Source organism: Pongo pygmaeus, chromosome 13 (genome assembly GCF_028885625.2).
Source record: "Pongo pygmaeus isolate AG05252 chromosome 13, NHGRI_mPonPyg2-v2.0_pri, whole genome shotgun sequence".
In the NCBI taxonomy this organism is placed as follows: Eukaryota; Metazoa; Chordata; class Mammalia; order Primates; family Hominidae; genus Pongo; species Pongo pygmaeus.
In genome coordinates this window covers 125,521,598-125,539,912 of record NC_072386.2, presented here as the reverse complement: position 1 = coordinate 125,539,912, position 18,315 = coordinate 125,521,598, and the positions used below count along the sequence as shown (strand labels likewise).

Genomic DNA, 18,315 nt, shown 5'->3' with positions numbered 1-18,315 from the left:
GGGAGGCCCCAATTCCAGCTTCTCGTGTGACTTTTCCACAATTCTCCAGCCCCACACTGAGGCCCCAAGGCTTATCCCCACCCTCCCTACCCTCCCGGGAACAACCACACCCCTCCCAGATACACACCGGCAGGCCAGGGGGCCCAGGAGGCCCAATCGGGCCAGAAGGACCAGTGATACCCTGAAAAGGAGCAGAAAATGCAGGTTATCACCTTCAGACGAGGAGGAGCCATGGGGCTGCAACCCTGCTACCCAGCCACACCCCTCGGCTACCCGTGTCCCTTCTCCATGGTGTGCCCTTTGGCCCCTCAGCAGCCTCCTGTGGCTGCTCTCCCATCCCGGGCTGTGCGTGTCGGGGAACCATCGATCTGAGCATGCACCCCAAGGCTGCCAGCCCTCGGCACTGCTCCCCCGGCTGGGCTGCCAGGAACTCACTCTCATCCCCCAGGTCACCGAGGACTTCGGGCTGAGCACCTCTTTTCACGTTCAATTGGAAATACAGAAGCCACTGCCCTGACATTGCGGCCCCCGCTTGTGTCCCTCTTGCTGTTTCCTGCTCATGGTGTTGGTCTCCCCTCTAGAACTAAGCCTGGAGGGGTTGGGCAGGGAGTCCCGTCCATGCTGACTGTCCTGTCCAGCCTATAAATGTGTTTCTGCATCCTTGGAGCATGGAACCTCTGCTTAGGCCCCTTCTCCCCACCAGCTCCCTCCCGGGCTGAGCTGCTGGCACAGAACAACTTCGACTAGCTTTGCCACAGACACCCGGGCAGCTGGAGCCACCTGCAGCCCCTCCCCCCATAGCCTTGGATTCCACTCAGAGTTCTCTCTGGGCAGAAGCTGGGGGCGAGGGTAGTGGAGGGCTGATGGCCGTATTTCACTGGGGAGGGAGTGCTTCCCTCCCTTCACCTTGTCCCTGCAGGGACTTGGGCTGTGGCTCATTGTAAGGACCCCACAACTCCCCAAGCCTGCACACCAACCCAACACCTTCATCAGCAATGCCGCCAAGACCACGGTTTGGGGTGAGGTCAGGTGACCAAACAGGGTGGACACAGGGGTGCTTTCCCACTGGCTGTGGGGACCCTGGATGCCTCTCTAATTCTCGTGGTCGCTGGGCCACCACACCCTGGGCGGCACTTCTCCGAGGACCCTGCTGTGGCCTGGGGACACCGGCCGAGGAAAACGGTCAATGGCATGGAGGACAGTGGCCAGCGAGGTAGGGTTTGCAATGAGCTCCACCCTTCAGCCATGTCCTGCAACCTTCTCGGGGCCTGTAGTGAGGATGCCACCTTACTCCCAGCCTCCAGGGGCTCTGCCTGCTCCTGCCCTGTCCCCCGCATCCTATGAGGCGTGGGCACGGGTGGGTACAGCACACTGTGCGTGTGTGTCCGTCACACCTTGCTCGGGACAGAAAGATTCCCACACAGGAATAAGGACCCGTGGCCCTCATGGGGAAGGACAGAGGCACTACAGGTCACCTCATCCCCTCTCCTGCCTCCACGGCACACGTCACCCTCCCCAGGCCACTTCCAAGTCACTCAGAGTTGTGGGACAGAGTGAAGCTCTCTGCATGGGGTTTCCTTGGCTATGGTTTGCAGAGGCTGCAAACTCCAATGAGCTACAGTTTGGGGGCAGCTGGGGACAAGGTGGAAGCAGGAGCCAGAACAGCCACTCTGCCCGCAGCACTGGCAAACACGGCTGGTTGTCACCAGTGACCTCCTGGGCAGGCGGTGGGTGACAGGCTCTCCCACAGGGCTGGGAACCAGGCAAAATGACCTGACTTTCGAGTCCCTCCAGCTCTGGGGACCACCATGATCATGAGGAGGAAGCCCCCCCGCCAGTCAGGGCATGGGGCTGCGAGACGGCTCTGCCCAGCTCCCTGTGCACCTGGGCAAGCCCAGCCCCTCAGTGTTCCCATCTGCCAAGCAGGATGACCGGACTCAACCGACGTGTGGACCTCCTTCTGGGCTCTGATGGGCCTCCGGTCCCCTGGGTGCCTGCCCCAGGGATCTAAAATGCCTCTCGACAGCCCACAAGCAAGAAGTGCCATCTCACGTACCTGTTCTCCCTTAGGACCGGAGGAGCCCTGGGGGCCGGGGAGACCACGGTCGCCCTTCTCACCCTGTTCACCCGGAGGACCGATGAGCCCGATCAGGCCTGGATGACCCTGTGGGAAAATGAAGACAGGAAGGGGCATTGGAGGGAGCCACGCCTCATGCTCGGCCACGGCGGGCCAGTTAGCACGCAGCACAGCCATGGCACAGGAACCTTTACATCATGGTCAGCCCCCCCTGGAAGGGGAACGAGCTCAACTGAGAGGCCAGGTGACGAAACGGCAGGTCCGAGGCGGCCCTTCACTGGCCACCGTCACATCTAAAAACAGACAGGGAGTCACAGACACTGAGACAGACCAAAGTGATAAAGGGGTTTCCCTGAGTGGTAATGTTTATCTCTGTCTCTTCATATAGACTATCCAATTTCCTTATGGCAAATCCGAACGCCTGCTCCTATATGGAACTAAAACAAAGTTTGTGGACTGACACGGAAAGAAAGATGCAGAGTACTATAGATATTACAATCATGGGTTGTTTTTTTAAAAAAGAAGAACCCATGACATTCGCTGTCTATGTTTGTCTTCTAGGAACCCAGGGCAAGCCTCGCAAGGCAGCCCCAGCTCTCATTTGCCTTGGGGCTGGGGGCGGTGGTGGCGGACGTCAGAGTGGAAATGAGAGGGCCCTCATTGCCTTCTGCTTCATATACAACCATCTCACTCCTGAGTACCTTTTATGTTTGTAAATAAATCAATGCAAGTGGAAAACAATTCCTAGCAGTTAGGAAAAATAAAATGGCTTTGCTCCCACTGCAGAAATGTCCTCACACCTCCTGCAGGAAGGATCTGGGGCCGCCCAGCCCAGGGAGAGCAGCAACCTGGGATCCTGGACACCCGTCAGCCAGGGCCTCTGTGCCTAGCCGGAAGGTTCTCCGTCAACACCGCAGGGGCCTCCGGGATCTCCCGAGCTGCTCAGGACCCCCCAGAGGCAGGGGCCAAGCCTCAAACACAGCGTGTCTATTTTCCTTTGTCACCCCTCAGGGTCCCCATCACCAGCCTACAGCAGGTGCTTCACACATTCAGGTGACGGATCAAGAGCTTGTTGAGTTTGACACCCACGGTCACAAATTTGAAGGCCCCAAGTTACAACTGCTGGGGCAGGGAGGCCCCTCTTACCTTTTCACCTTTGGGACCAGAATCTCCCTTGAGGCCGGGAAGTCCTGGGGGACCCTGTGGGAGGAAGCAGAGGGATCAGAGTCCTCATCCCAGGGGTTTCGGGCAGCAAACTCACCCCACCCCCTACGCTCACCATGAGGAATGTCACTCACCATGGGGCCAGGGGGACCGTCCGGGCCTGGGGATCCTGGGAGACCTTGTTCTCCCTGAAACACAGAGACGCTCTCTATGAGTCGCTGGTCCCCTGTCCCTCCACTCAGCAACCCCTCCGCCCCTCACAGCCTACTCACCACAGGGCCGGGGATCCCTCGAAGGCCATCCGGTCCGGGCTTCCCAGGGGCCCCCTGGGGGCCAATGGGGCCAGTCTTCCCAGGAGGGCCTTCCAAGCCAGCTTCTCCCTGCAGGGCGGCGGAGGGCAGAATGAGGTTCGGAGCTCGAGGCTCCAGGCACCCTGGCCCAGGACCACTGCTCGGAAACCCTGGGCACCTCTGGAAGAGCCCCAGGTGACCCCATATCCAGGGTTGCCCTAATTCTCCACATTTCCTGTGGAAGCTGCCCTGGCCAAGTCTCCATCCCGATCATTTCCCCGGCCAGCAGGGATCCCCAGTCTCCGCTGACTGCGCCTACCACAGACCGGGTGTCACAGCGCTACTGCCCGAGCAGGGATGGAACCGCACAACCTCCTGTCTCACTTAACGACAGGTGCCTCCAGGAGGGAGGGAGGCAGACAGCGCCAGGCCGGGCCGCCATCACCTCACTGACAGAATAGCCTCCCGTGTGCTCCGGGCCAGGCCCCAAGCCAACTGCATGGGTGACGGCATCCCATCTTCTGCACGGGCCCCGCAGCAGACACGGTCACTATCAGACACGGTCCACTTCAGACGTAGGCGGCTGAGGTGTGGCCAGCTCAAAGACCAGGCATGAGGTCGCAGGGCTCCGGGGAACAGAACTACTCAGGCTTGGGCTCCCTGAATCCCGTACCCACCACCCGCCTCCTCCCTCAGGCGGGCAGGGCAGACAGCCCCAGTCTCGTGGCCACCACTTGGCTGCCTCCTTGACAAAGAACCAGGTCTCCTCCCCAGGTAGGCCACGAGCCAGGTGCCCCTGGGGCAGCCACTCTCGGCCTCCATGGACGTCTCTGCCCACATGCTTGTCCACTCCCCACCCTCTGGGCTCCCTTGGGGGAGGTCTACGCGGTCACGGCCTGGCCCCAAAACACGTTACCTTGGCCCCTTTCTCTCCCTGTCTGCCTTCGGGGCCTGCAGGGCCTGGGGGACCCTGAAACAAGCAAGAGAACAGCAGGTGGTGAGTGTGGCCTGCAGGGGCAGAGGGACGAGCTCGGGTGCAGGTGCTCAGGGTGTGCCGGGCTGCAGGGCAGGGGTGCAGGGTCATGGAGGCTGCTCCCGGGCCACCCGCAGCGACACGGGTCCTCAGCATGAGTGCTATGGACTCCGGTCCCAGGTAAAGGTCTCTCAGACCACGTGGGGAGGCGCAGTGCACGCCTCGAATTCTGTGTGGCCTCCGTCCTGGCTGCACCAGGCAGCTGTTTACTGCACCACCAGCAAGTGGCTGGGCCATTCAATCTGCAAAGGATGCCTTCTCATTTGTTCTAGCTTTTCAGTAAAACCTGAGCCAGGGGAAAAGGACTTTTGCAGCTTTGCGGGTGTCTTTCTCCCACGATGGATACCACTGACGGTGTCAGCAGTCAGCCTGTCATAAAAGGAGCAGCTGCGTCGACCTGGCAGGCCTGTGATTTTGTGACGATGTGGCAGAGGCTAAGTGGAGAACATGCCACACCCGAGCCCTTCCTCATCAGTGAGGTTCGGAGCACCCAGGGCCCAAGCAAAGGTGACGGGGAGGGGCGGGGGAGCTTCATGCAGGGAGCTGACAGCAAGGATGTGCCCGCAGAATTATTTACCCTTTTTCCTGGAGGCCCGGATGGACCTGGTTCACCAGTAGGGCCGGGGGATCCCTGGTATTGGGAGAAAGAACAGAGTGTGAGGAATTGGGGCTTGTTAGACTCAATGGAGGCAAAACACACGGAGATTTCAGTCTATTTTCTCCTCGGCCAGCCCTGCAGCCGCCTCTCTCTTCTTTTGGGGCTAGCACAGAGGGTCCTAAGACAGTGTCGCACCCAGGCTGTGACAGCGTAAGGAACCCCAACTCCCATCCTGCGGGTTTTCTGCATTTTGCAAGAGAATTTTCCCACTCACAGTGCTGACTCTTGATACACGACGATGGTTCAGTCCCCACCACAACCTGGGCAGGGACGAGGCACTGGCATCCCCTTTCACAAAAGTGGGGACACAGGCCGGGAAGTGGTGGACTGGGGGTGTCTGTCAGGGAAATCCAGCCCGAGGCTCAATCCCTAACCCCTTCTCTGAGTGGACGCTCCTCTCAACTCAGTGACATGGCCTTTGCCCTCAGGTCCACAGTCCCCCACGCTTGGCCAGGCTGGATGCAAGGTGGGGCAAGGGCGCCTGCAAGGCCTCAGGGGCCTCCTCCAGGCCCAGTCCTGCCCAGGGCCCATGGGGGTCGATCCATCCCAGAGAGACGTTCTGGGCTTGACGCGGTGTTTAAAACACTCAACGCCAAGTGTCAGATGCAATGTCCAGTGTGATCTCGGTCAAGGTAAGGCAGGAAGGGCCCGGTGAGGAGAGTCACTGGCCCTGCTAGGCAGAGCTGTGAGTAAGATCTGACGTTCCTGGGCGAGCCCGTGGTGGGTCGTGGAAGCCCTGTGGCTGCCTGCAAACCTGCTGCTGAGACAGCATGTGCATCTCAGAGGGAGTTCATGAGCCCTGTCACTGTCCAGAATCAATATCGTAAAGGAATCAATATCATAAGGGAATCAACATCAACTAGGTCGGAGTTTTTCCCAGAAATGAGCCAAGCAAGTTGCAAGGTCCCAAGAATACACTGACACCTCCACCAGGAAGCCAGCCCAGATTATGGACTCACCGTCTGCCCGGGTTCACCATCATCTCCTTTGTCACCAGGGGGACCATCTTGACCCTGTGGGGACAAAAGCGAGCTCCTTGCTGACCCCCGGATGGCACCCTGAGTTCATGCACCAGCTCCCAATGCATCTCCAGCCCCTTCCCAAAACCCAGATCCATTCTGGTGCCAGCACAGAGCATGCTCAGTGGGGCCAAAGGCGTTTTCTTGCTCTGATCACCAGAACACGCGTGCCTTTTGGGACACTGCCTGCCCCAGTGAGAGTTCATCACAAAGAACAACCAGAAAGAGGGGAAATGGGGCTGGCAGAGGCAGGCCAGCATTGTGGGGGATCCGGTGGCTTTGCCCTCTTGAGCACCTACCGCGGGGCCAGGCTCTCCGGGGGGGCCGGGATCTCCAGGAAAACCCACTGGGCCCTGAAAGGAAGAAAGAAAGAAGCAGCCAAGGCCATCAGCAACCTGACTGAGACCACACACGGCCAGTCACGTCACCACCTCAAGATGGCCACCTGCCACCATCCAGCTCCTAAGATGTTCCAGTGTACTTTACGGCCCAGAAACCCTTCCACGTGCAGCATGTCCCAGAGCCTGCAAGCCCAGCCAGTGGGCATGGCAGGGGTCAGCTGGTCTCTTGCTTTCCAGAGCCAAGCAAGGGGCAGGCGTTCCGCCCACAGGTCTATTCCTGGGAGCTCCAGGCTGCAACTAGAACCTGGACCTTCAGACTTCCGGAATGTACCTCTCCAAAGCCCCTCCTGATGCAAAATCAGGGCCGGCCAAGGGCAGGGACATCTTCCCAAAGCCTGGCTGTCACTCGTGCATCTCAGCCGGCCGCCTGGCCCACAGAGAAGAATCACTCAGGGCTTTCTCCTCCAGTCCACGCCCTGTCGCATCTCCGCTATTTTGATTCAGTAGCTGGTATGAAAACCTCTAGTGTCTAGAAAAATTACCCAAGACATGGAATGGTCTTGAAGCTGTTCTCAGAGCAGAGTGCACGGCCAATGAGTCAGAATGATCCCAGTGCAGAGCCCCGCCCCTGCTGCAGGGCCCCTGAGGCATGTCTGGAATACTCACAGGGCTGCCTTTGGGACCATCGTCTCCGGGAGGGCCTTTGGGTCCAGGGGGTCCAGCAGCACCCGAAGGGCCCGACTCGCCCTTCTCTCCCCTTTCTCCTTTGGGTCCCTGGAGGAAAGAGGCCAGTGTCAAGTCCTCAGAGCCAGCCACGTCGCCGCCCAGAGCAAGGCAGGTGCCAGTTTACGGTGGGCCTCCCCGGTTTTCTCACCCCATTCAGACCAGCCTTTCCAAGTATCTGCTGAGCCCTGCAGGGGTCTGACTGCCAGGTCGCTCCCCCAACCCTGGGCAGAACCAGCTCTTGTGTGCACCCCGAGGGGGACCTGAGGAGCCTTCACTTTCTGGGGCCCTCGAAGGCTGAGATTCAGCTCTAGGTAGGAGGAACCGACTCCTGGACTAGACATCAGTCAGTGAAGACCACAAGGGGTGCCCATAGACTCCACGGATCTCATGGGGAGGGAGCAGCTAGAACCAGAAGACCTGAGTCCACCCAGCTGGTCCTGGGCCTGAAAGCCACCTTTGGGCTGGCCTCATAGTGAACATTCATCTGGCCTGAGAAGGACTGGATATTCCTAGTCTGGCCCTCAAGGTCCGGGGGGATGAGGTGACAGCAGCCGCCCTCACACTTACGGGAACCCGTGAAGGGGCCAGGAGCAAACACTACAGAAGGTAGAGTTACCACAGGCCACTGGGCACAGATAGCTATTGCTAGGTCTGCGTGCACACACTCACTCCCACATCACACACCTTGTTCACGGTCATTCCATGAAATGGGCACAAGAGGTGTTACAACTCCCATTTCACGGATGGAAAAGCTAAGGCAGAGCCAGAGCCTCTGACCCAGCACCCCATCCACACACCCGCTCGGCTGTATCCCACCCCTCCCGCAGTGCCTGCTCACTCACCGGGGGGCCGCCTTCTCCCGGAAGGCCAGGCTCACCTGCTTCGCCGGGCTCGCCCTAGGGAGACAGTGCATGTGGTTACGGCAGCGGTGAGCACCACGATGAACGCAGTGCTACGGTTTCAAGCATTTGCCAAAGCCTGCCTGCTGTGTGCCTGCCGCTGGGCACCCAGGACCCGGGGGTTTCTGAGGAGTGCTGTCCCCAGACACTCCCGGAATTGGAGGTGCGTGAGGAATGTGGCAGGCACGTGACGGATACAGGGCAGAGTGTCCAGACTGCAAGCAACACTGTCTGTGAAGGCTTTCCCGGAGCGCTGCTCCAAGGGTTGTGGAGGGCAACTATGAGAAGCTGGTAAGTGGCTAGGATGGCACTCCAGGTGGGGGATGGCCAGGGCCGAGGCAGGAGGACAGGCACGCAGTCCTCAGGGACGCAGGCCAGAGGGACGCAGGGAAGAGGGCACGCACAGTGGCAGTAGGTGAACAGAAACGTGCGCCCTACGGCAGGGACACCAAGGAAAACACCGCCTCTCTGAGCAGAAGCCGCACACCATCGCCCTGTGGTCTCAGCAGGGCATATTTCTCTTTAATTTCTGTATCATAAAAAATGAGCAGTGGTGGAAGGCGTCTTCCAATTTAATGGCCTGATTGACGTCAGAAAGAAAGCTCTGGAAACGGTGCACAGGGGGCTCAAGTGCATGCATGTACACTCTGTCTTCCCTCTTGTCCAGGGGAACTGGGAGAGGTGCTTTTGCAGTCAGGCAAATGCAGGAACAAGGATGTGGAGTCAGCTCAGTGCCGTCCCACCCAGCATGCAGGCACACACACATGCACCGATGTGCACACATGAGCTCACACACACAGGCACGCACACACACACAGGTCCATCACGCTCACGGAGTCTGGGCTCCAAAACCAATCAGATCAAATGGAGAGGACCCATTTGAGAAAATAATTCGGCTGAAATGGAAACTGCAAGCTTAGAAACACCAGTTATTTAAGGAATAGATGATCTCCACCAGAGCTGAGTCTTGGAGGAGGCAGGGGCTCTGCTGGTGGGGCATTGTCTGGAAATTCTGCAAAAGGCTGTCACAAATGGACAGAGTTCCCAGTTCCATTTCACAAGTATTTGCCTACATTTCAAAATGCCTTTCATAGGAATAACCCAGCCACGCCCACAGAAATGAGTACTTCTCATCTCTGTGTACACACAGAGATGTACACACATGTGCATGCACACACACACACTCTCTCCTCAAACAACCACAAATCTGCCACCAGAGCAGGCACAAGCCTCACCTTCTCTCCCACTGCACCAGGGTTTCCTATTCCACCTGGGGGACCTTGTGGGCCATCAGCACCTGGAGCTCCGGAGGGTCCTCGGGGGCCAGGGGGACCCGGGGGGCCCTAGGAAAAGGGAGAGACCACTGAGCCCAGAGGAAACGCAAATGTTTCCCCAAAACATGAGCCGCTAGTACGGCAAGGCCTTGGAGTCTCAGGCACACTTACCATCTGGCCCACGTCTCCTGTCTCACCCTTCTCACCTGGAGGTCCTGGCAAACCCTGAGAACAGGAAACTTCCCAGTTAAGCGCTGTTGTGTCATGTGTATGTCAAACACACACACACCTTTCATGACTTCCACCCACACAGCACCCCTGAGCCCCCGAAGCCCCGGAAGGTGCTTCTCTGTGCACAGCTGCCCACGAGGACGTCCCGGGGTTCCCAGTCTCAGAATCGGCCCGAGGAAAGAAGCAGAGAAGATTGCAAAGATTTACGACAAAGGTGATTATGGCAGGATCCCATAAAACAATAAAGCCTAAGGAGCCAGCAGGGGATGCCTGGGTAAATTATGTCACCACCAGATGCTGGCTTACTGTGCAGTGACTAAAAATCATGTTTTCCAAATAAATACAAAGTCATGTGTAATGGCATTCAACACACTCATAACGTAAAACGGGAATGGAGGATGGAAAATGGGGAAAGCTGGGTACAAACTCTCTATGACTTATGACATGATTCATTTTCAAACACCAAATACAATTACATATGCACCTCTGTGTATGAGAATACACACATTTAAAAGGCATGGCAATGAAACATGCCCAAATGTTTATTGTTGTCATCTCTAGGGGGTGCATTTAGAAGTCACTGTTGCTGTGTTTCTTACGAATCATCAGTTTCCACAATGAGCACAGAAATAAATGCCACTGCTGAAGAGTGGTAAATGCAGGCATGTCTGGAATTCTGGGAAGCTACAGTACTTCCAGTTGGAATGAGGAGGCCCAGGAGGCCCCCTGCAGCCTGGCTTTAGTTTTCCATTCTTAAAAGACAAGATGGGAGAGCACAGCGAAGACACAGGGGGCGTCAGAAGCGGAGCCCGGTGTGGTGAGAACCCCACAGTTACCTGCAGCCCCACTGGCCCAGGGGGTCCAGGAAAGCCTCTGGGACCTTCATCACCTTTCTGCCCGAAAAGGCCCTGCTGGCCCCGAGGCCCTGGCTCGCCGTCAGCTCCCTGCAGGGAAATAACCGGCCATGGGTGAGGATGCTGGCTATGCCAGCAGCTCTGGAGGGCGTGGGGCTTTCTGAAGGTCATTGACCATGGATACTCACAGAGGGGCCTGGCTGTCCGATGGGGCCTTGAGGACCTGTAGGCCCAGGAGGACCCTGTGGGGAACAAGACAGAGACATGGGTAGCTTCCTGGATTGTGGATAAGGCTGAGGGAGGGGTGGACCGCATCCTGAGCCCGGGGACTGATGCATCCAACATCATCAGTTCAGTCTCCAAATGTGTCGTTCCTTGCACCACGGTGCAAGCCTGCTGCAGGCTCTGGGAAGTAGATGAGGATCTTGGTTCCACCCTGAGCCCATTTCTGGATGGCAAAGAGCTGCCCCCAATGTCTCTCGAGACCACCGTGTGTCATCTCAGCTCCCATCATGCACCCACGACGGGCACGTGAGGCCCCCTTCAACAGTGAGGGTCCAGGATCACAAGCTCCTCTGGAGCCCTTGCACCCAGCACCATGTCCCCTGCTGTGCCATCCTCAAGAGACCTCCGGCATGGGACCATGGGAAGGAGGCAAGCAAGGAGGGTACAGTGCCCTTGGCCCCGGTAGCCCAACCCACGGCTGGAAGGACACAGCCCCTGTGGCAGGCCTCCCAGGAGCACGGATCCTGCTTGCCTAGGAATCAAAGTACTGGGGTAAAGGCCTGGCTGTACAGGAGATAAAGAGACATGTCACCCATTGGGTGGGAGCTGGTAGCAGAATGATGGGGCTTTTGCAAGAACACACTAGGATTTCTGAACAGATGAAAAAACAAAAAGGGGAAAAACGAACAGGCATTTGGTCAATGGTGCTGCCTCTGCCGGAGCATTCTGGTTCCCTCACCTCAGAGGGCAATGGGTGTGTCTGCAGAACCCAAGCCCTCTAGGACAGAAACACTCCATTTGTTTAATTTCACAAAACCGGTGGATGTTTCCTGTTCATTCTAACACAGAGAGACTCACTCCCAGATATGCATGCGTGTGCACACACAGATGTTGTGGGAACACACATGCACGGGAGATTTTCACAGCATGTCCCGCTAGTCATCAGCAACGTTGGAAGAGAACGCGAATGGCACACAGCCTACAGCCTGTGACGAGGCCCCTCGGGACCTGGGGGCCGCCGCGCCCCCCGGTGCCAACTCTTACCTGTTCTCCTTTGTCCCCCTTGCTTCCTTTCTGCCCCGGCTCCCCGATCTCTCCCTGGGGGAAGGTGTGGGGGATTCTGTTAGAAAAGCTTGACAACCGTTTGGACCTTTTCTATTCCCCATAATGAATTTTTCTTGGATATTAAGAACAGTGTCCTTTCCAGGTGGCCCTATAACTTTCCTACGAATAAATGTTTCCATATATTAGCTTGATTTCCTTTTTCATACAAGCGCTAAAAGGGATGAGGTCTTGATCTGATGCTAGACAGGCTTTTAGTAGACTTGAAAATGTGGGAAAAGTCATATTGAAAATATTTACTCTGTTGTTCAAATTGGACCACTACCATGACAACATAATAACAGGCAACTCAATTACTATATTAAAATCCTCTCTGTTGTTCTTGGTGGTGCAAAGCTGTCTCCCACCCGGAGATGTAAGGCATCATCCATGCAGAGGTGACGAAGTTGGAAATGTCCCCAGAGAGGGGTCATAAATAGAAAGCTACAGCAGAGCGAAATTTCACTGTCTGCATTAAATGAAGGATAAAATACAAGCTCCTGCTGCCATTGTTTTAGAATTATAAAGCATATTCTTAATGAACGGGAGCCTGGATAATTCAAGTGGAGACATTTAAAAATAGATATTGAGCAAAACCTCATTAAACCGGGCTCCGCAGTTTCAGAATTTGAAATGATTTGGGGGGACCGGGGAGCATTTTTCTCTGCTCTGGCTACTCACAGCAAATGTCGTAGGCAACCTCAAAATGACACAGGAGGATGTGGTTTCTAGGTCCCTCGAGCATGCCAGGGACTGCATGTATTACCATTTATCTGTGGGCTGCTGCGAAATTATCCCCTAATGCCAGGACTGCGGGGTGGGTGTGGCATCACTCCGCCGGCTGAGCCGCTCTACCCGCCAGCATCCTGTCCTTTAAATTCACCACCCTCCCTCACACCTGTCTTCCCAGCCAGGCCTGGCCATGGGTCTCTGGATTCGCCTTACCTTATCTCCGTCTTCTCCAGGCGGACCCACGGGGCCAGCTGGACCCGGGAGCCCCACAGGACCCTGGAGACCATCTCGGCCAGCTGGGCCTTGTGGGCCTTTCTCGCCCTAGAGAATACAGAAGATCTCAGGTCAAATGTGACTCCAACCTGGGAACATCCCCCCACCAGCTCATTACCCAAGAGAGGGACCCGCTGGCAGAAGTGGGAGTTGGTGAGGGTGACCGTCCCCACAGTCCTAATGGATTTCAGCCAGGGCCACTGAGGGCCGACTCTGAGCCCGCCCCTGGACCATGAACTTCTGGTGCATCGCTTCGATTAATACACACTCATCCTAGGAAAGGCTGCTCTTTTACAGATGGAGAAACTGAGGCACAGTTAGTGAGCAGTAGAGACAGGATCCAAACCCAGCCAGCCAAATTCCTGAGCCTGTATGTGGATTGTCTAAGCTAGTGACCAAGAGCCAAGCCCAGTCACCAGGATAGCCTGAGCTCCAGCTTTCACCAGCTTTCTGATTCTTTACATTCTCTGCAGATACTCTCCCTGCACACACACACAAGGACATGCATGCACATACATGAAGACATGTAAACACACACGTGCATACATGCACACATGTGGATATGCCTATGTACACATGTATACATGCATGTGCACAAAACAAGCATACTCACATGCACGTGCACACGCATGAATATGCACCAACATGTACACACAAGGACATGCATGCACACACAAGGACACACAAACAAGCACACTGACATGTATATGCATGCATACATGAGTATGCACGCACAGGTACACACACAGGACATGCTTGTGTGCATACGTACACCCTATTTTTCCTGTCCTTGGAACTTTGATTCATTTTCCTCCTAACTGCCTGCTTGGTAATCTCAAATGATCCTTCTTAAATTCTTGCTTTGCTCGGTTCTACCAGCCATCGCATCACTCTGTGAGCAGCCTATATTTTCTCACTCCAGACAGGGATCCCTATCTTCCGACAGATACACAGAAGGAGAGTGTGCACATAGGGAAGGGAAACATGGAAGAGAGAATGTACATTCAATGTTCTGGTCTAAATGTAGCCGGGATTTAGTCATCCATCACTATTTCGTCTTACCATTCCTCCCTCCACAATTCATGTCCTGCTCCTCAAACTTAGCTCCTATTCATAGAAATTTCTACCCTACTTAAGCCAGAGAATGCAAAGACCACGTGCGGGGCTTTTGTGGAAGCTTCCTGTCCTACATTCCTGGTCAGGTTGGGAGTTCTCGGAGACGTCCGACCTTTGCTTGGCCTTTCCTTCCCTCTGGAGCTATTCTGAGAGGATGACGAGCTTCTCCCTGGATAGAGCAACTCTTGCAAGGTTTCTGCTTAAATATTTACTCTCTTGAAACTGTGAAACAAGCCATTTCCAGCTGACTTTGTGTGCACTCTATACACTGACTGCCCAGTTGGCTTCAGTTTTCTGGCACAGAATCCAGCTGGATCCATGTCCTGGGTGCCTCACTGGAAATGATTAGAAGTCACCAAAATTGCCAATAATATATTGAACAGATTCTCAATGGCCCAGATGTTTCCAATGTGGTTTTCAGGGAAGTTCCTGCCCAGGGAATGTAGGCTGTTCCTGCCACCCATGAGCCACTGAGAGTGAAACGTACAAGAAAATCACAGTTTCTGGCTGGGCGCAGCAGCTCATGCCTGTAATCCCAGCACCTTGGGAGGCCGAGGCGGGTAGATCACTTGAGGTCAGGAGTTTGAGACCAGCCTGGCCAACATGGCGAAACCCCGTCTCTACTAAAAGTACAAAAAGTAGCCGGGTGTGGTAGCACACATCTGTAATCCCAGCTACTGGGGAGGCTGAGGCAGGAGAATTGCTTGAACTGAGGAGGCAGAGGTCACACTGAGCTGAGATCGTGCCACTGCACTCCAGCCTGAGCGACACAGCGAGACTCCATCTCAAAAAAAGAGAAAGAAAACAGCTTTCTAACAATCAGCACTCAGACCTAACTCAATTTGAGATGGTCTGCACTGATTATCTGCCGATTCCCCTGGAGAATTCAAACTCACTCTGACCCTCTGTACTGGGAAGGAGAAGTTGAGATTAAATTGGTCTCCACAGCTGATTGAATGCAGGAGTAGGGGATATTGCAAAATTCTGTGGCAGAAGTCAAATACTTCTGGAAGGTAAATGGCATTTTGTGGGTTATTCACAAAAGCAGGCTGGCAGGAAGCATCTAGACAAGAAGGGCACTCACTCATCTCCTTCTTGGAGACCAAGATCTGGGCAGCCTCAAGACATGCTCCTCCCCACTCCCGAGGCTTCACAAAGCCTGCAAAATTCGGGGCTTACCAGCAGGTGGGCTTTCCTGGACATAGAGGAAGGCGCCTTGTCTTTCCGTTATCCACCCATCCCCTGCCCCTTCTTTGCTGGACATCTGCTCTCTACACCTGCCCCCCAACCAAGAAACAGGACTCCCCGGTTCCAAACATCCTTTCCCATGAAGAGCCCAGCCATGAGTCCGGGCCAGCAGCGGGGAACAGTTCACACAGTGGGCAGCTGTGGCCCAACCACACAGGTGGCACTGAGGCTGGACGGAGACCAAGTCCATAGAGCACTGACTGTCTTCGGCCCCTTCCTCTGTCCACGCATGTGGGGAACACCAATATGCACGTGTGGACAGGCTGAGCCCTGCCCAACATCAACCCACAGGGCCCCTCTGGCTCAGCTGATGGCAGAAAGAATGTGGCCGGCACGAGGACTCCTCCTGTGCTCCTCAGGCAGGTCACCAGGTCCCCATGGGACACACGCTCTGTCCTAGAGGGCCGCAGACCCCACCCCATCCCCAATCCCAAGGAAACACCCCTGGGGACATCACAGGGGGAGGGACAAGGCCAGACACGGAACGACCCCAGCACCTCTGAGGGAAGGGCTCCCTCAATCCAAGGCAGTACTTACAGGAGCCCCTTTCTCTCCTGCCGGCCCTGGGGGTCCCTGGGGCCCAGGTCTCCCTGGAATTCCGATGGGCCCAGCGGCTCCAGCTGGACCTCTCTCCCCTGGAGATCCCTGAGGTGGAGCAAGAAAACAGTCTGCTTCAAAGGCTCTCAGACTGCATGGTCATGACTTTGTAAAGCACCAGCTGATCACTCCACTTACCTGCTCACTCTAGAGCCCACCGTGGCTCCCTATGGCCCTTTGCAAGCACAAACTACCTGGTCTAGCGTTCGGGGCTCTGTGTCCTCCTGTAACTCCAAGCTCCCAGGTGCTCCTCCCCCTGGTGTCTGACAGTGTGCCCTGTGGTGTGCTTGTCTTCAATGGGCTCCCTCTTCTAGGAGCCTGGCACCCCCTCCCCTCGAGGGCCCGCATACCCATGGGGCACCCTCTCTCCTCCAGGGCCCACATGTCCGTGGGGTACCCCCTCCCCTCTAGAGCCCACAGAGCACCCCCTCTCCTCCAGGACCCACATGCCTGTGGGGCAACCCCTCCCCTCCAGGGCCCCCATGCCCATGGGGCACCCACTCCCCTCTCTGCTGTGCTCCTCCATGGTGTGCGTTTTCCAGGGGATGCCTTGCCTGGGGGCTGGCATATGGATGGGTGGGTACCTGGCCTAATCGAGAGGGCCATCCTACCCAGTGGACCCCCGCCGTGGGCAGCCTGGCTTTAGCGTGCATCTTCAGAGTCCCTGGAGACCCGTGTCTGTTTCTTCCCCTGCTGGCCCAGCCCAGACCCACGATAGGCGTGTAGGCTTTCTCCTTGCTCCTCCGGGGAGTGTGCTCCACAGGCAACACAGGGTGGCTCCTCCCGCCCTCCAGGCTGCCCAGCGCTCTCCTTTCCTCGGTGTGCCCCGGGACCCTTTGTCATCCCGGCTGCCGGCTTGGGATGCGCGGCCTGCATCTCCCCAAAGGCCATCTTCCCCCCTCCACATCCTCCCCAGGCTCCTCGGGGGTCTGGGACAGCTGCATGCTCTGGGCCCTCAGGGACTGCCCCTTCTGACCTGGAGAGTAGGATTCAAGAAAGAGGATGGGACAAAGGCTTTGACTCACCGCAGGGCCTGGTGGGCCAGGGGGCCCTTCATTGCCTTTCAGTCCAAGAGCTCCCTGCAAAGCCATGAAAAGGTTGGTCAAGGGCACGTGGGGAGAGGCCTCCAGGGCTGCACCTGTCCCATTTCATTCCCCGCCTGGCCTCTCACTCACCACTGGACCAGGAAGCCCTCGGTCCCCAGGGAAGCCACGTAATCCTGGAGGACCATCTTTCCCAGGGAGGCCTGCGGGGCCTGGGTCACCCTGAAAACAGAGTCAGAGATGAGCTTTCCTGGAGCCAGTGACACAGACCTCTCACCAGCCCCAGAGCAAAGCCAAGGGCTGGGGTCTTCTCTCTTAGAGCCAGCAACGCAGACCTCTCACCAGAGCCGGAGCGAGGCCAAGGTTTGGGGCCTTCTCTCCTGGAGCCAGCGACACAGACCTCTCACCGGCCCCAGAGCGAGGCCAGGGGTCAGGGCCTTCTCATCAGATACCCCTGGACTTGGGTTGGATTGGGTTCTCCTGGCCGCTTTTCAGAGTCATGACTGGACTCAGCAGCCCACACGTGGGAGCACAGCCCGAGCCTCCACCTGGAAGCCACGCTCATCTGGTGGGCTCTGCGTGCAAATCTGACTCTACCCCTGCTGAACGGAGTTCCAGGTCCTTCTTCCCAAGGCCCTTAAGGGCTACGACAGGCCATGTGGGAGCTGAGGGCACATCTACCTTTTCCATAGATTTGGGGCTCCTTGTAAGACCGTGCTCAAAGAAATCCATGGTCAAAACAGTGTTAAAAGCATCGTCCTAAATGGACTTATCACTTGAGGGACTTCTTCAAGGCTGAAACCACATTTTCTGAAAAAAAGTCACCACTTAGCCTCGACTTTCCCTGAGGTACAGTAAAGCTTTGATATCTTCCAAAATGTTCTCTGAGGTCCAACATGGAGCACAGTGCTGTTTTCAAACGAGCAGGTCAAATGCCCGTGACCACCTTTCCAAGCTCGGAGAGCTCTCTTTGTGTCTAGAATACACACACGTGTGCGTGTACACATGTGTATTTATTCCTATATCTACATGCACACACGGGTGTGTGATTTTTTTCAGTATTTCTTCATTTGCTTCACTTTATTATTTTTCAGGTTTACTCTTCTGCGGTCCTACGGGCTGGGGAGCTTGCCTCTGCTGCATCCCTTATTGAAGAGCTGAAAGGGAAGGGCTATTTTTGTGCTAACACAGCAAGTTACGGCCACTTAACCTGGGGTGCCCAGGGGAGGAGATATGAAAAGGGGGCAGTTGGAGCTGGCACCAAGAGATGGGATAAAAACACGTTTGCTTTTTACTTTTATAATTTCTCAGGCTCTTGGGGTGAGGGCTGGTTTTTTTTTTTTGAGATGGAGTCTCGCTCTGTCACCCAGGCTGCAGTGCACTGGCGCAATCTTGGCTCACTGCAACCTCCACC

The 18,315-nt window shown here is 56.1% G+C and overlaps 1 protein-coding gene across 2 annotated transcripts in view; it reads right to left on the bottom strand.

Moving 5' to 3' along the window:
* The window catches only part of COL5A1 (collagen type V alpha 1 chain), a 209,774-nt gene that overhangs the window by 24,843 nt on the left and 166,616 nt on the right, over positions 1 to 18,315 (bottom strand). For both annotated transcript variants that reach the window (XM_054500702.2, XM_054500703.2), the window contains exons 40-59: positions 17,034 to 17,123; positions 16,884 to 16,937; positions 15,799 to 15,906; positions 12,838 to 12,945; positions 11,836 to 11,889; positions 10,755 to 10,808; positions 10,549 to 10,656; positions 9,653 to 9,706; positions 9,443 to 9,550; positions 8,151 to 8,204; positions 7,249 to 7,356; positions 6,541 to 6,594; positions 6,182 to 6,235; positions 5,142 to 5,195; positions 4,448 to 4,501; positions 3,514 to 3,621; positions 3,376 to 3,429; positions 3,224 to 3,277; positions 2,057 to 2,164; positions 128 to 181 (exon numbers count right to left, since the gene is read on the bottom strand). In XM_054500702.2, coding sequence (XP_054356677.2) covers positions 128 to 181; positions 2,057 to 2,164; positions 3,224 to 3,277; positions 3,376 to 3,429; positions 3,514 to 3,621; positions 4,448 to 4,501; positions 5,142 to 5,195; positions 6,182 to 6,235; positions 6,541 to 6,594; positions 7,249 to 7,356; positions 8,151 to 8,204; positions 9,443 to 9,550; positions 9,653 to 9,706; positions 10,549 to 10,656; positions 10,755 to 10,808; positions 11,836 to 11,889; positions 12,838 to 12,945; positions 15,799 to 15,906; positions 16,884 to 16,937; positions 17,034 to 17,123 — 1,494 coding nt within the window. The remainder of the gene's footprint in view (positions 1 to 127; positions 182 to 2,056; positions 2,165 to 3,223; positions 3,278 to 3,375; positions 3,430 to 3,513; positions 3,622 to 4,447; positions 4,502 to 5,141; positions 5,196 to 6,181; positions 6,236 to 6,540; positions 6,595 to 7,248; positions 7,357 to 8,150; positions 8,205 to 9,442; positions 9,551 to 9,652; positions 9,707 to 10,548; positions 10,657 to 10,754; positions 10,809 to 11,835; positions 11,890 to 12,837; positions 12,946 to 15,798; positions 15,907 to 16,883; positions 16,938 to 17,033; positions 17,124 to 18,315) is intronic.